Here is a 17,114-nt window from a genome sequence, read left to right on the forward strand (position 1 = left end):
TAAATACCACATAGCAGCACAGCCGGCTCACCTCCAAGCATGGGGTCTAGCAACAGGCTGCCCAAAATGGGTGGAGATCGACCAATCCCGCCTCCCCCTCCCTCTTCGTTTCCTCCCGTTTCTCCCCACCGCCTTACGCCAAACTGGCCAGATGTTTTGACGGCCACGAAGCAAACGATAAAGGCATGGGAGTGGGCCTGCAGACTTAAGGGGGTCCCAAGAGACTTGAACGCGCTCTCCCCAATCTTTCTCAACCCGGCCTTCTCCCTGGGGGCTCACTCAGCGAACTTCAAGAACTGGATCGTGGGAGGCCTTGAGACGCTGGGGCAACTCTTCACAGGAAACACCCCCCTCACCTTCGAACAATGTAAAGCAACTTTCAGGCTGGCGGAAACAGACAGATTCACTTATGCGCAGCTACGACATTGGTACTCCAATCCCCAGACCCGAGTGGCAGCGGGGCGACCCCTTACTCCGCTACAGCTTACAGACCTGCCTACCCGGGGAAGGATTTCGTCCCTCTATAAACTCCTGCAGGTAGATCCCTTTCACGCTAAAGCCTTCCTATATGGCCCGGTGGGAGGCGGACCTGGCCCATGCCATAGAGGACCACTCCTGGGTGGATATCTGGACTAGGACGCGCACAGCATCCTGTTGCATCACGAACGAGAATGCGCCCACAAACTGCTCCTGCGCTGGTACTATCCTCCTCGGCACCTCCATTTCCAGCAGGCCCTGACCCTCACTGCTGGCGCCTCGGTGGCCACCCAGGATCCTATTTTCACATGTGGTGGACCTGCCCTAAGGTGAGGGAGTTCTGGACCCAATGCCTCGCTAACATAAGGGACATTACGCAAGTGGCCATTCCACTAATGCCTGAGCAGGTCCTCCTTGGGATTTCGCTCCCAGACGCTTACCCGAGAACAGGGAGGGGGGCCACGTTGATATCCCAACTCCTATTGGCCGCCAAAATCACGGTGGCCCGCACCTGGAAGTTGGTGGAGGGCCTGTTGATGTCCCTGTGGTGGATCAAACTATGGGACATACTGATAGCCGAAAAGGTCACAGCGGCCAGGGCAGGCCGACTCCACCGTTTTGCCGACACCTGGGCGCCAGTCCTAGACTATGACAAGAACTACGCGGCCCTGACCTATAAGCCACGCCTGATCGCAAGAGCTCTCCTCTCCATGGGTGACGCCTTGCCGACTAGTCAAACCGAGTGAGACTCTGGAACAATGCCCTCGGGGGTACGTGTGGGGTGGGGGGATGGGACTTTGGGTTCTGCAAGCTTTGTGAGGTAATGAGTAATATCACTATGTATGTTCTTCTGTGAGCTATTTATAAATAAAAAAAATAAAAAAAATGTAAGCTTTAAAAAAATGGTATATGTTTGTGTGAAACATGTGTTGGCTAATGCTTAAGACTGATTTATTACAACTTCCTAAAGAAGATAAATGTAAACAAACACCCACAGGGTGTACAACAATTTTCCTGTGATACAACTAAGCACTAAGATTGCTTCTAAAACCTTGAAGCAACTTTACTAAGTTCTTCAAGCTAAGAGCACAGAATGTCGATGTAGGTGGTACATTAATTCACTCATGTCTAACAATTACTTATTTTGAGGAAAAGGTTGCATGGTCATTACTGCAAATCCTAGATGGCTAGGACGAAAGCCAAGCCCGACATATGCTTGCATGTTCAAGGTCAGCTGTGGACTGCTAGGAGCAAACCTTAAATAGGTCATAAATTAATAGTTACTCACCGTAGTGACTAACGTACTCCTAGTCCATAGTCCGCATTCCTCCATACTGCATGGGCGTCCCTCGCTAGGGACGGGAGACAGAACCTTTTTCACCAGAAAAAACCTTCTTCCCTTTAAATTTAGAGGTGCGCGTCCCTGGGAGCATGCACTCCCCTAACTCTGCCCACCGGCGCCACTCCTCAGTCTCCATTGACGCATCACCAATATTATCATTGCCTAATGACACCAGTATTATTGGGGGGGGGGGATGGTGGGATGTATGCAAGAAAGGGGACTATGGACTAGGAGTATGATAGTCACTACATGAGTAACTATTAACTACTCCTACGTGCCGTCCCCTTTCCTCCATACTGCATGGGTGATTACAACTGAATGTAGCCCCAGGGTGGAGAGGTGATCCTCCTGAAGCAAACAAGTTCCTTAGAACCGCCTGTTCCGAAAGAAGTGTCTGATTTAGACCTGGCGTCCAAACAGTAGTGCTTACAGAAAGCCGAAGGGGTGGCCCAGGTGGCCGCCCTGCTGATGACCTGCCACAGAACTAGCAGCTGGAAAGCAACGGCCGTGGCCTTGGCTCTGACAGTGTGGCCATGCATGTTAGCTGGAAGTGGTTTGTGCTGCCCTTCATAGGCCTCCTTGATGGCCAAAACCATCGACCGTGCTATAAAGGCCTTGGATGCTCGATAACCAGGCCTTGACCCCCCGAAGGTGACAGAGCGTCCGACTTGCGATAGCTATTGGGCCTGTCCAGATAGAATTTCAGAGCATGTCTGACATCCAGACAGTTAAAGACCCTCTGAGCATCGTCCTTAGGATCGACGAAAAACGTAGGTAAAACGATCTCCTCGTTTAGATGGAAAGCAGAGACTACCTTAGGTAGGAACGCAGGGTGGGTTCTCAGGACCACCTTATCCATGTGATATGTACTATAGGGTTGTGATGCCACCAGAGGCTGGATCTCGCGGGTTCTGCGAGCTGAGCTGAGACCCACCAACAAAGCTGTTTTAATTGTGACCAATCTGATGTCCCCGGACGCCACTGGTTCAAAGGTTTGTGCGCCAGGGCGCCCAACACTACATTGAGATCCCACACAGGGTGTGGCTTCTTGATGTGCGGGTAAGAGCCTGGTGAGGCTCGCCAGATTCCGCTTACAACCGGGTTGGAGGAGGAGAAGATCTCCTCCTCAGAATTCCTGTAGGCCCCTATGGCTGCCAGGTATGTGCGGCAGGTGTCTATTTGAACCCGAGTGAGCGAGGTATGCTGAGAATGAGAGCACATTGTCCAATGTGTAAGTAAGGGGGTCGACCTCCTTAGAGCGGCGTGTATGACACTGCCCCCTTGTTGAGAGAGGAGGTGAATGGGTGGTCTGTCCCAGAGGCTGAGGAGCTCCGAGGACCAAGGTCTTGCCGACTACCACTGCATTCATTAGCCTGGTAAACACCCTGGGGGCTGAGTTGAGGCTGAAGGGTAGAACCTTGTATTGGAAATGGCAGCCTATGATCCTGAACCGCAGAAAGGTTCGATGAGGCTGTCAAATAGGGACGTGTAGATAAGCATCCTTCAGATCCAGGGAGCACATCCAGTCTCCCCTGCATAGTGTTTCCGCTATGAGTGCTGGCGTGATCATCTTGCATTTTTGAAGAGGAGGGTCCAACACAACTCTCAGGCCAGCCTGGTTCTTCTTTTGTATGGCGAAAATCCTGGAGTAGAAGCCCAACCCTCGTTGGGATGTTGGAACTTCTTCCACTGCCTGGCTCTCGACGAGCAACCTAATTTCCGCCAAAAGAGTTGCTGAAGCAATCTGTGGGAGTGGAGGGAAGGAGGGAGGAGAGGGAAGAATCGGCAGGCAGTACCTCATGGACTCTACGGATACGATCCAGGGGTCTGTGAACTTCTGATGCCAAAACTGTGCATGAAGGGCAAGCCTGCCCCCCACCGGAGACACGTGGACCCGAAGGGGCGCATCATGCCTTCTTTCCCTTTGAGGCTGTTGCGGAGTAGGGGGACTGAAAGAAGCCTTGGGAGTGTAGTTTGGGAACTGTTTTTCTTTTTATCTAGCTCCTCATCGGTGGTGGAATTAAAGAGGTCACTACCCTCTAATGGAAGCTCTAATGTGCGTTCCTGGACGTCTGGGTTGAATTTAGTAGCCCAAAGCCAGGCAGTCCTTTCCATGTCCATGGCGATGCATATGGCCCGGCCAGAGGTTTCAATGTGGGCCACGGTGGACTCCATGATGTCTTGCGCGACCAATTTAGCCTCCGCCAGTCCCGCCTTGAAATGTGCCTGGCTCTGCACTGGCAGTTCTGGGAGGAAGCTGGCTATTTCCCGCCTAAGCCTATGGTTAAAGGCTGCCAGCATGGCATCCGCGTTGGATTGACGAAGATGCAGATAGGCGTTGGAATAAAGCTTCTTCCTGCACGCCTCCAATATCTTCTCCTCCTTGCCTAACAGCACCAAGGAAGTGGTGGCCGAGGACGACTGAGGCTTTGAGTAGAGTGACGCTGCAGCGATCACCAAAGAGTGCAGTTGAGGGTGTGCCGACAGCGAGAGTGGATCCCCCTCCATTTGCCTATACTTGGGGTTGGGGTGCCGATTGACGGGCTGGGCCGAATGGGGCTTCGGCCACCCCTTTTTGGCCCAGGCAACAACGTCCTTCTGCATCAGGGTCGCTGTTCTAGTCACAGGGCATAGAGTGAGGACCTTGGCCAGGACCCCCGCCTCCGGTTGTTCGACCTCAGGTTGAGGAAGCCCCAAGAACTCTGCCAAGCCTGCAACCCGTTCGTGGAAGGCCTTGGCTGAAGACGGCGTGTCAGGGTCCTCTTCCTCGTCAGTGTCCACTAGGGTGACCGGCTGGTCAGAAGCGGGTTTAGGAGTGCTGGGCGCGAGGGCTGCGGTGTGGGTGTGGAGACCAAAGCCGGATGCTGGTGTGGAACTACCTGAACTGTGGGAGGCGGGGTAGCCGGAATCGAAGGAGTCGGCAAAGGCAGCAGGGGCTGCACCGGGGCCTGCGGCGCTGGAGCCATAGGAGGAATGACTATAGGTGCAGGCCGAGGGGCCGGAGGGAGAAGGACCCTGATCAAATCCCGAAGGATGGCCCCCATCTGAGGAGATGAGTGAGGAACTTTTCAAAGAACCTGTCCTCACAGGCCGGTGGGGTGGCAGGTGAAGTTGACAGGGTAGCGGGCGGCTGCTGGGGCCGGTGCGTACTCTGTCTAGCCGGTGGCGGGGTAAACCTACCCTGCAATGCTGATGGATAAGTTGTAGGCCACGTGCCTGGTTGACACCAGTCCCACCTTGTAACTCGTTCTCCCACCTGCTCCCTTCCAAAGGGCGGTATCGGACGAGCGGCCATGTTGTCTGGCACAGCGGCCATCTTGTCCAGCTGCGTGTTATGTGCCAAATTCGTGGTGCTTGGCTCACTGGTCCCGGTCTCCTCCAGCACTCTTGGCGGTAGAGCATGAGACCTACCCTGCACCTCAGGATGGGGCCAGGTAGGCGTGTTGCTCTCGGCAGTATCACTGGTAGTGCTGCGTGCAGGCGCCCAATCGGACATCTGGCCGGTACTAGGGCGTAGCCCCTCGGGTGCACACCCGGACAAAAGAACCTTGCGGTCCCTAAACACTGTCTCTGGAAGGATCTAATGACCCCTCAACCTGGCGACCGGTAGCTGAAATAGCCTTGGTACCAGGGCTGGTGCGAGAACCCACTCGGGCATTTCCTTGGGAAGGAGTCGCCCTTGCGGTGTGCGATGGAAAAAAGCAGCCCTACCTTGGGCCTTCACTTCTGTCTGACGAAGTCCTTCAAGTCCTCTGGAGGCGACTTCTCAAAGAGCTCCCTCCACCAAGGTAGCCTGTTCTTCAGGGCGCGCGGTGTAAGCGTGTTGCACGCGGTACAACCCTCCCAGCTGTAGTTGGGGCCAAGGCAGTGGAGGCAAAGAGCTTGGGGATCGGATGTAGGGAAGAGCCCCTCGCAGGATGGACACCTGCTGAAGGCCGCTGATGTCAACATGCGCCGGGGAGGACCGAGGCAACAGAGGACCGAGTACCTGATTGATAAAAGAAGACAAAAAGACAGAAGAAAGTATCCCGGGAAGAGCGTGTGGTATTACAATGCCAAAGCCGAACCCAGGAAAGGGGACGGGATGTAGGAGTAAGATGGTATGCAGAGTTATTTGATGCTATTAAGGCATCAGTCTCATTAATAAGGTAAAGTTGGGTGAGCGTGGTAGTGCTCTGGTTAGAGCGTGACTCAATACACCATCACTGAAGGACAGGTGCAAGACGTGGAACACAAATCTCCCTTATCTCGTCAGATCACAACTGAAGGTCTAAAGGAAGGGAGGATGTGGTGCACTCCCTAATGTTTTGTTCAAAGAACTAGGATGAACAAGAATTATGCCTCTTCTTGTGCTGAATGGGATTTGTACACAATTTGAGGTCTAAATTCGACCTCAAACCCTACAGTGAACCACCCAGTTAGCAACATGTTTCTGAGCTTCTTTGATTGTATGCATCAAGTGTGGTGAGCCTATTGAAGTGGGTGAGGACATTTCTTTGTCCAATTATTGAGAAATAAAAACTAAACTAATTGGGTAATATTGTGTTAATTAGATTGATGGGTTAATGAAATGATCCATTTCCGATCAAGCTTGTTTTTGCACTGTGGTATTAAAAGAAAGATAACAATGAATGTATTACATTGTATTGGTTGAAAGAAAGACCGGTACGAATGTGCAGCCAGCGTGAAGGGGAGAGAACAAGGCTATTTAGTCAATCAGACAGGTAAGACACCAAGAGAGGCCAGGCACTGCAGCCAGTGAGACACACAAAGAACCCATGGGACCCAGCTCCTGTAGGAGGGTGAGAGGCTGAGGAAGGCCCAGCTCTGCAGTCAATGAATGTAATGGAACAGAAACTCAGAGGCACAGCTCTGTGAACAGTGTGACAACCAAGAGAAGCAAGGGCCTGTCTCAGCAATAAGTATGATGCAGCAGTCAGCCAAACAGAGTACTGACTTATGTGAAAGGAGTGTGACAGTGTGACAGTATGACACTTTCATAGGTCAGTGTTATAGGAGAAAGTCCAGAGAGACAAGGCGCTACAGCTAGGTTCACAGGGAAAAGAATCAAAAATCCAAGCACCATTTAATCACTTTAGGAGAGATCAGAAGGAGAGGGGGCAGAATCTGCATTCAGTTTAACAGGAGAGTGATCCATGAAAACAGGTTCTGCAGTCACGAAAAATGGAGAGGATTAGCAAAGTTGCACTTGGGTCAGGAAAGTCAGACAGAGTCTAGAATTTGAAACAAATGAATTAATGAAGAATGCTAAAGGGTTCAGGCTCTACAGTTGCTGTGGCAGTGACATGCGTCCAGTGAGTCCCAGCCCCGTAACAGAACACAGGGCAGCCTATAACGTGAGTAACACAGAGAGTTCAGGATCTATAACTGTGATGGGACTAGGCCAAGTATTGCAATCACTGCGTCAGGTGAGAGGAGTAGAGGGCCAGGCACTATGGGCTGTAAGACAGCGGAATGATACAGAGTTGTCAAACTCTGCAGTGTATGTGACAGGTGAGTGGCACTGAGAGGCTAGGCGCTAATACTAGTCAGAGAAAGGAGTGACCCTTATAGGTGAAACTCTGCAGGCATTGTGATGGATCATACTCTGAGACCGGGTTGAACATTTAGCCTTACAGGAGAAAAAACAAGACATGATACTCGCTGAAGCAAGGGGATGAGGAATCAGACTAAAGTAGGTAAGAAACAACATTTAGTATGAGATTGCTGAAGACAGAGAGGCAAAGTTATACAATCGTTGTGTGGGGCGAAGAGCCCAGAAGCTAGCCTCAACAGTCAATGTTCCTTAAAGCACTTCTCTTATAACTATGCCCCCTCAGTTCTCTTCCATGATAGGTGCTGTTCAGCTACTAAAGGATAGCACTGCAACTGCCCTCCTTCCCTTTCTAAGTAGAAATATTAAAGAATTCCAATACCTAAACAGGATTCACATTACAAATGCAACCTACACAAAAAGGATTTGCCATAGAGCACCTGGTTTGTACTAGTTCACATTCCTTAAATGTTCCTGCATTCAATCTGGACTGGAAAGACTGTAGAGTTTGGCTTTACCTCAATACAGGGAGAGGATTTATATCTATTCAGTTTCCATCCTCACCATAAAAGAGGGCTGTAGCTTCCTTGATGGGCTCAGGAATCTTCTCCAATCCACATTCAGCAGCACCCTGGATTAAAAAAATAGAATTGAGAGCCCTTTACATTTCAAGTGAACATTAAATGGAGGCTTCAATGGGTAAGGTGCTGTTTGATTACTTATTCCACAGTTAAGCAGAGTTGGCCTCCCCATGCCCTTTCCTCCCAGCAATTCATCACACAGACTGATCACAAAATAGGTCAACATTCATATGGCTTGATATACATTTAACATCTGATTTTGAAAATATAAGACAGTCACACCGCCACCTCTACTGATTGGCTGCCTCTCCGTCTTCTACAGGAAGCAAATTATCGCTGGGAGGCGAGGCTGGGCCACAACACAAGGCCTGCATCTAAGGCCCCGGTTTGTCCGGGACTGGGAGGTAATGCATCAAACCGCTGCCCGTCTCTCAGGTACGTGCCTGCCACAACTACCCTGCCTCCTGCTACAAGCTTCCTGCCCAGACTACTGCCATTGCATGCTACAGTACCTCCAACTTGCTTCCTCCCACCCCTCTCATATTACCACAAGCCCCACTGCTACGCTAACCAGCCACCCACAAAGCCTGCATGCGCCACATCACGCTTGAACTATACCACCTCAAGTCCCAGTGAGTCAGCACTGTTCTTAGGCCAACTCAGACTTAACAGCTCACCTCCCGTACCAGCCACACCCTGCAACCTATCTCAACCATCACCATGAGAAACTTGATTCTTGGCAACACATCGCCTTTTACTCCCAACCTCAAAGCTATGCCGCCTCCGCAAATTACAAGACCTTGCCACATCACCCATTGCTCACATTGTCTGTGCCTCCACCAACACTCCCAACAACCATCCTACCAACCTCAAATGTGCCCTGATTAATGCAAGATGTCACAGCGCACGCTCCTGACATACTCGACCGCATCACCTCAAATAACTAGATATCCTTGCCATCACCAAAACTTGGCTCCACACTGCTGCTGCCCCGCCTTATCGATTGCCATCCCACCAGGATACACGATCTCCCGCAGTAACCATCTAACTAGTAAACGTGGTGGGTAGCACTCATCCACAAAGAATCCATTCATATCAGAGACACCCTCACACGCCTCCATCCAACTGCGATCTTTCTATGAAACTCAATATCTTCCACAACTACCATCTCTCTTCACATCATTTACTGCCCAAGTCCAACCCATACCTTCGAAGAATATCTCTTGCGACTTCTCACTAGTGATCTAAAGTCATGCTCTCGACTCCTTCTCCTAGGTGACCTTAACCTGGGCTTCAACAATAGCACAGACAAAGATGCCACCTCCTTAGTCAATGCCCTCAACACCGTCGTCTGCCACTAGCGTGTGCTTGCTCCTTCTCACATTCTTGCTCAAATACGTGATTGGATTACTGACCTCAATTGTAATACATCAACTGCTCCAACGTGCCTTGCCTTTGGTCAGACCACCATACCATTTCTTTCACCATCCCCGCAGCCATACATCGTTCGTGCCACCATGCCTTCCTCCTTATCATGCTGCACTTGCAAACTCACCAAAGAGCGCCTTCTACCTATACTAGCCTCCGACCCCTGACTCATCTGCTCCCTCAAGACCAACCCTACTGCACTAGTTGACCATTACATTATCATGATCTCTCATGCCTTAAACACGCTTGCCCCCTTGAAATAGCGTAAAGCTAAACAATCCCTACACAAAAAGTACTTGTTCACCACTGACCTCCAGGCCACTTGCTCCAGAAAGCATGTGATCGAAGCCGAATGGCAGAAAAACCCCTCGGATACCAAAAGAAAATGGCAACACTATTACCAAAGAATACAAGCAAGTTGTACATGTCACTACATCCGCCATCAAAAGACGACAGAATCGCCAACGCCAGATAAGACTCACGTGAACTCTAAACCCCAAGCACTCCTTCAAACCAACTTCACCAAAGACAACTCATGCTGTAATGAGGTGCAAGATGCCCTCATGGGCAAAATTACCATACTACAAGACATAATCTGCAAAAAAACAAGCCGCCATCAGCAACAAATCCATCTTGTTGCTAACTGCACCCCATCATCCCACCTTCCTTTGCCTTCCCGCCATTCAAATTTCGCCACACCGCTGAACCAGAAGTAGCCCACCTTATTAGAGGACTTAAAACTTAATGAAGTAAGGGCACCTGCCCTGCCCCACTAGTAAAGGACTGTGTGGAGGCCCGAATAATGATTCCTTCACGTTCTGTATAGTCCCAACAGTTTTAAGGAAGCGCGGGTCCCACCCCTACTCAAAACGCCTTTGCTCGATCCCTCCAAACCAACTAAATACCGACCTATCACCACCGTTCCATTTATCCTAGAAATCATCGACTCTGCAGCCTATCTCCAGATCCAAGATTACCTGGAGAGACACCACATCCTAAGGCTGTGCTAGCCAGGCTTCCGCCCAGGGTATGGGACGGAGTCCACCCTACTGGACTTGAAAAAACAACTGGACATCATCAAAGACTCAAGCAAGTCAGTACTTCCCCCTACTTGACCTCTCCGCGGCTTTCAACCTTTTCGACCACCAAGCACTCTGCGACTATCTCACTACCGCTGCCAACTTCTCAATCGATGCAACAAACTGGATTGCCTCTTACTTCCCATGTCTATGCCGGTAACTCTGCTGCTCCTCCAACCCCTGTCCCCTGTGGCGCCACGCGAGGGTCATGCGCATCTCCCATGCTCCACAACATTTACACAAGACCCCTCTTCGTTCACCTTGACTCCCTTGGCATCACAAACTACGCAGATGATACACAAATCCTCCTTCCCCTCAACAGCAACCATTCTCATGTCTCTACCACACTTAACAAAATCTATGTGTCACGACCCTCAGCCCTGATCCCCACTGGCAAGCCCATTGCCAGGTGGAATCAGGCCTCAGATCACTAATAAGGCCTGGCATCCACTTCTCAGGCCCTCTTGGGGCCAGTCCTGGTGCCTTTGGCGCCAGGCTCATCAGTAAGGAAAGACATCTGCTTGAGGAACTACTTTATTTAGGCTTTCAGCCAACATGGAGGCATCCACATAGTTTGATTCCTAGAACCAAGCTATGCGGTCTAGTGTTTTGGGTGTGGTGGCCTAGGGACTACTTTACCTGGACTACTTTACAGTGGCTATTTAAACCACACCCAAACAAGACAACACGCTTCGCGTTACTTTGCTTCTAGCAACGTGACGCTCACCGTGTCCAGCTTTCTCATGAGCATGGTGAATTCCAGACCTGCAGAAAAACCAAGAACATCGTTAGCAGCAGAATCTTACCTGCATTCATCATCTTTCACTGCTTGCAGCTCCTGGGCAGCTCTGTTGGTGGAGTTCACCGCCCGGATCGAAGGACCTGAGAAAAGGATAAAGACATAATTAAAGGAAGTAGTGGAGACATTACAACCACAAAGCGCTTAAAGACTTACCTGGTTGGTTGCTTTTCGGCCGACATAGCTCCGGAACTCCATCTGCGCTGGGAACTCACTGCGACCTACGAAAAGAGAAAAGCACATGTCAGTGAGGACAACACATCGCTGTGCTACGCAAAGCGCCTCCTTACCGCATCATAGTGCTATAGCGCGCCATCATCTCCCGGTGAGAACCAGCATATCCAGTTCTCCAAGCGGACACTCCGCGCTCCTAGGGAGATAAAAAAAATTTAGAACAGAGAAAAGGCATGCAAGAATTACGACGCCATCAATCGCAATAAGACCTACCTGAAAGACATTACAAGAGCAGCAGTCAGTGAAGCAACTGGACCGCCCGCGCCCACAAAAGGTAACTCGGCCCTGCCCAGAGAGCAGGACGGAGAGCCCACCGATTCTGACAACCAGGTGAGAAGAGAACCTGGCCTGGAGGGGCTGGAAACACAAGGGAGGTGGGGGAAAACTTACCTTGGTCGGCCAGTCCTAATATAGTCTTCATTTCGAAGCGGAATCCCGTCGACACCGAGACCACACCAGGGAATCATTGGGAAGGGCACCAACGACCAACTGGCTGGGTGGCGTCCCCGTGGATACCAAGTGAGCGTAACAGAACGCAAAGCCTCACATAAATAATTCACCTGGGTGCCATGGAAACATCAGAAATCGACCAAGTGGCCCAATTGTTGGGGGACCTTCGTGCTGAGGTTCATTCAGTCCAAAAAGAGACTAATGTACTCCATAGAGACCTAATAGTGACCAAGGAGCGCACCGACAAAATCAGCAGACAATTCTTGCAATCGCAGGCAGGGCAGAATCCTCTGCCTGGAGGAAATCCACAGAAGCAAAATCCTATCTCACCATCTTATACCCCCACACCAGTACAGATCACGCTGCCTGGAACAGTTCCCCTGGCACCACCAGAAAGGTTTTCGGGCGACCCACGGAAGTATGCAGCATTCATAAATCAGTGTCGCCTTCATTTCCTTTGTCGCCCTGGGGCATTTCCAAATGACCAAGCTCGGGTAGCTTTCATCCTATCATACTTGAGTGGAAGTGCTGCGGATTGGTTGGTGCCGTTGGTGACCCATAGTGATCCGTTGTTACAGGACTATGGGGGGTTCCAGAGAGAATGGAAAAACGTTTTGCTCACCATACCCAGGAACAAGCAGTGGATAAACTTTTATCCCTCCGGCAGGGGATCCAAGACTTGTTAACATACATTGCGACTTTCAATAGACTGGTTGCTGAAGCCAGGTGGCCAGAAAACAAAAGAACCATGTTTTTCCATCGAGGCTTACAAGGCGAATTAAAGGACATTTTGGCCCAGGTAGTTGATCCCCCCAGAGACTGTACCGAATTCATAAATCTGGTCGTGCAGCTAGACCATCGGTTGCAGGACTGAAAAGCAGACCGGTCCAAAGCAGACACTCGAGTAGTTTATGTTCGGCCTAAAGACAATGCGCCAAGGGGGCCAGACAACGCTGTAGAACCCATGCAGATCGGAGGGATACGACCTCCATTAACAAAACAAGAGCGGGATAAAAGAAGACAAGAGCAACTTTGTGTTGTGGAAAACCAGGACATTTTCTGAAAGACTGCCCAATAAAACCCCCAAGGAGGACAGTCGGGGTCACAGAAAAGGATGAAGTTAAGGAATCGGAAAACTACCAAGCTCGGCAACCGTAGAGCTCAGTTTGTCGAGTGATGAGAAAGAGCCACTGACCTCACACTTTGCGATATCCGTGATCTTAATAAATCACCAACAATCGTCAAAGATGCATGCCGTAGAAGCGTACATCGACAGCGGAGCAGTTGGGAACTATATAGATCAAGAGTTGGCAGCAGAGATGGGGCTCCCTTTGGGTTCTTAGTCTACCAGGGACAAGGCGACTACCGTGGATGGGACAAGGTGACTACCGTGGATGGGACAGAAATCGCCTCTGGACCAGTAACCCAGTGCACAGCAGTAGTAACCTTGCTGTGCCAGGATGGACATCGGGAGTGTATCTCGTTCGATCTTATAAAGCCACCTCATTTCTGGTTGATACTAGGGATGCCATGGTTGGTTGCTCACAACCCTTTGATAGACTGGCGGGCACGGAAATTAACCTTCTCCAGCACCTGCTCCCTAACTTGCTACTCTCCTGACCCGGAACCCGACTCCTGTGGCTCCAAGACTTCCAATACTAGAGCCTCTACTCTGGGAGTAACTAATACTTTGCCCGATGAATATCGTGACCTTCAGGACGTATTCCAAAAAGACCAGGCTAACACATTGCCGTCGCATAGGCCTTATGATTGTCAAATTGACTTTATTCCTGGGGCACAAATCCCTTGCGGCAGGATCTACGCTCTTACCGAAACAGAAAACCTTCACCTGATATCCTATTTGGACCAGTACCTTGCAAGCGGATTTATCCGCCCATCTAAGTCCCCAGCAGCCAGTCCTTTGTTCTTCGTACCGAAAAAGGAAGGGGACTTGAGGACCTGTATTGATTACCGCGCAATAAACCAGATAACCGTGAAGAACCGCTAGCCCTTGCCTCTTATCCCGGAAATGCTAGACCAAGTCAAACATGCCCAGATCTATACCAAATTAGACATTCGGGGAGCATACCACCTGGTCCGGGTCAGAAGCGGAGATGAGTGGAAAACCGCTTTCCGTACCAAATATGGCTTGTTTGAATATCAAGTCATGCCTTTCGGCTTATGTAACGCTCCCGCAGCGTTTCAATATTTCATGAATGATGTCTTGAGAGAACTGATTGACGTTTGTGCCTTAGTGTACATTGATGACATCTTGGTCTACTCAGCCTCAAAACAAGATCATATCAGGCATGTTTGTTCAGTCCTCACCAAGCTCCGCCAACATCGTTTGTATGCAAAGCTGGAGAAATGTTTTTTTCACGTCACCGAAGTAGAATTCCTTGATTTCATCCTTTCGCCGAAAGGCATCAGAATGGACGTAGATAAGGTTGACGCTATTCTAAAATGGCCATCACCAACATCTCTTAAGGGGATACAGAGCATGCTAGGCTTTGCAAACTTTTACCACCGGTTTATCCCAGACTTTCTCAGGTTGTGCACCCGATCACAATACTGCTACGAAAAAGCAATAAAAAGTTTGCTTGGACTGAGGAAGCAGAAAGTGCCTTTCAGGAACTGAAACAAAGGTTCACCTCCGCTCCAATCCTGCGGCACCCGTGTCCAGACCTCCCTTATGTTGTAGAAACTGATGCTTCCAGTTTGGCAATGGGAGCGGTCCTTTCACAGAGGGACCCAGAAACTGGCCAGCTGCATCCTGTGGCCTACTGGTCAAAACAATTCTCACCCCCGGAAATTAATTACGCTATCACGGACAAAGAACTCCTAGCCATCAAGTCCGCTTTAAAGGCGTGGTGACACTATCTTCTGGGAGCTAGACACACCATTACAGTGATCACAGACCACCGGAACCTGCAATATCTCAAAACAGCCAAAGCCCAGTCTTCACGCCAGTTACGGTGGGCCCTCTTCTTCACCGAATATGACTACGTCATCACCTTTCGATCAGGGGTCATGAATAGGAAAGCTGACGCCTTATCTCGAATGGGCATAGATGAAACGGTGTATACAACTCCAGACCCGGTACCCATCATACCTGAAGACAAACTCTTGGGTATCACAAGCCGAATTACGAAATTAAATTCGACAGTCAATGAACCCGGATGCTTTCCTCGCATGGCAAACTCAAGGAGAACAATATTGCATCAAGGATCAGTTACCTTACTTTAGGGACCGGCTATATGTAGCCGAGAAGGAGTTACAACAGCATATAATTTCAGGTTATCATGGCTCTCTGATCGAAGGACAACCTGTAATCGCTAAAACTTTAGCCAAGGTAAAAAATAACTTTTGGTGGCCTACCTGGCGTAAGGACATTGTCGAGTATGTTCAGTCCTGCGGGTTCTGTGCACAAAATAAATCACAGAAACAGAAACCATCGGGTCTCCTACAACCACTGGACACCCCTCCCGCTCCATGGCACACTCTTTCCCTCGACTTTATCACTGATCTGCCACCAAGTCAAGGCTTTAACACCATTCTTGTAATCGTGGATTTGTTCTCAAAGATGGCACATTTAATTCCTCTCAAGGGCCTCCTGGACGCATCCACCCTAGCAGAAGTATTTCTGGAAAACATTGTCAAGCTGCATGGCTTTCCATCAGTTCTGGTCTCCGATCGAGGCAGCCAATTTGTATCCAATTTTTGGAGAAAATGTTGTACGATGGCACAGATTGACGTCCGGCTATCCACCAGTCACCACCCCCAGACAGACGGCCAAACTGAGAGGAGCAACCAGACCCTTGAGCAGTATTTACGGTGCATGCTGCACCATGAATTGAGAGATTGGAAGGACTTACTGTGGATAGCCGAGTACACATATAACAACTCTGCACATTCTAGCAACGGACAAACACCTTTTTACACCTTGTATGGCAGACATCCACGTACATCAGAACTTGACCTTCCTGCCAGCTTAGAAATGCCTGCAGTAAAGACTCTTCATACAACCATCACTCAGTCGTTCAGAAAGGCGAAGGAACATCTTATTCATGCTAAAGAAAAACAAAAGCACTTCGCCGACCAGCATTGGAAAAAGGCCCCAGACTATCAAGTAGGAGACCAGGTTTGGCTAGCTGCCAAATACGTACCCATCAAAGGGACCCGGACCTTCTATCCTTGATATTTGGGACCCTATACCATCAAGGCAATTATCAACCCAGCAGACGTCAAATTGGACTTACCACCTAATCTACAAATCCATCCGGTATTCCATTTGTCCCTCTTAAAACCAATGCAACCCGGTACACAAATCAAGACACCACCTCAACCTATACTAATAGATGGAGAACCAGAATTCAAAGTCAAGGGCATCCTGGACTCCAAGTACTCTAGAGCCAAGTTGTACAATCTCGTTGACTGGAAGGGGTTTGGGCCTCGAGATAGATCCCGGCAACCCAGTGAGAACATCCATGCACAACGTCTAATCAAGAAGTATCATCAGAACTTCCCAACTGAACCTGGACCAGGCAGGAGACACACCTTGGGGGGAGGGGGGAGGAGTGCTGTCACGACCCTCAGCCCTGATCCCCACTGGCAAGCCCATTGGCCAGGTGGAATCAGGGATCGGATCACTAATAAGGCCTGGCATCCACTTCTCAGGCCCTATTGGGGCCAGTCCTGGCACCTTTGGCGCCAGGCTCATCAGTAAGGAAAGACATCTGCTTGAGGAACTACTTTATTTAGGCTTTCAGCCAATATGGAGGCATCAACATAGCTTGATTCCTAGAACCAAGCTATGCGGTCTAGTGTTTCGGGTGTGGTGGCCTAGGGACTACTTTACCTGGACAACTTTACAGTGGCTATTTAAACCACACCCGAACAAGACAACACGCTTCCCATTACTTTGCTTCTAGCAACGTGACGCTCACCGTGTCCAGCTTTCTCATGAGACTGGTGAATACCGGACCTGCAGAAAAACCAAGAACATCGTTAGCAGCAGAATCTTACCTGCATTCATCATCCTTCACTGCTTGCAGCTCCTGGGCAGCTCTGTTGGTGGAGTTCACCGCCTGGATCGAAGGACCTGAGAAAAGGATAAAGACATAATTAAAGGAGGTAGAGGAGACATTACAACCACAAAGCGCTTAAAGAC

General features: G+C 49.9%; 1 protein-coding gene across 1 annotated transcript in view; it reads right to left on the bottom strand.

Annotated features, from left to right (window-relative positions):
* The window catches only part of CUX1 (cut like homeobox 1), a 2,307,153-nt gene that overhangs the window by 262,279 nt on the left and 2,027,760 nt on the right, over positions 1–17,114 (bottom strand). Inside the window, exon 16 of the mRNA XM_069614989.1 lies at positions 7,938–8,004. Coding sequence (XP_069471090.1) covers positions 7,938–8,004 — 67 coding nt within the window. The remainder of the gene's footprint in view (positions 1–7,937; positions 8,005–17,114) is intronic.

Source organism: Ambystoma mexicanum, chromosome 9 (assembly GCF_040938575.1).
Source record: "Ambystoma mexicanum isolate Mex_15411 chromosome 9, UKY_AmexF1_1, whole genome shotgun sequence".
In the NCBI taxonomy this organism is placed as follows: Eukaryota; Metazoa; Chordata; class Amphibia; order Caudata; family Ambystomatidae; genus Ambystoma; species Ambystoma mexicanum.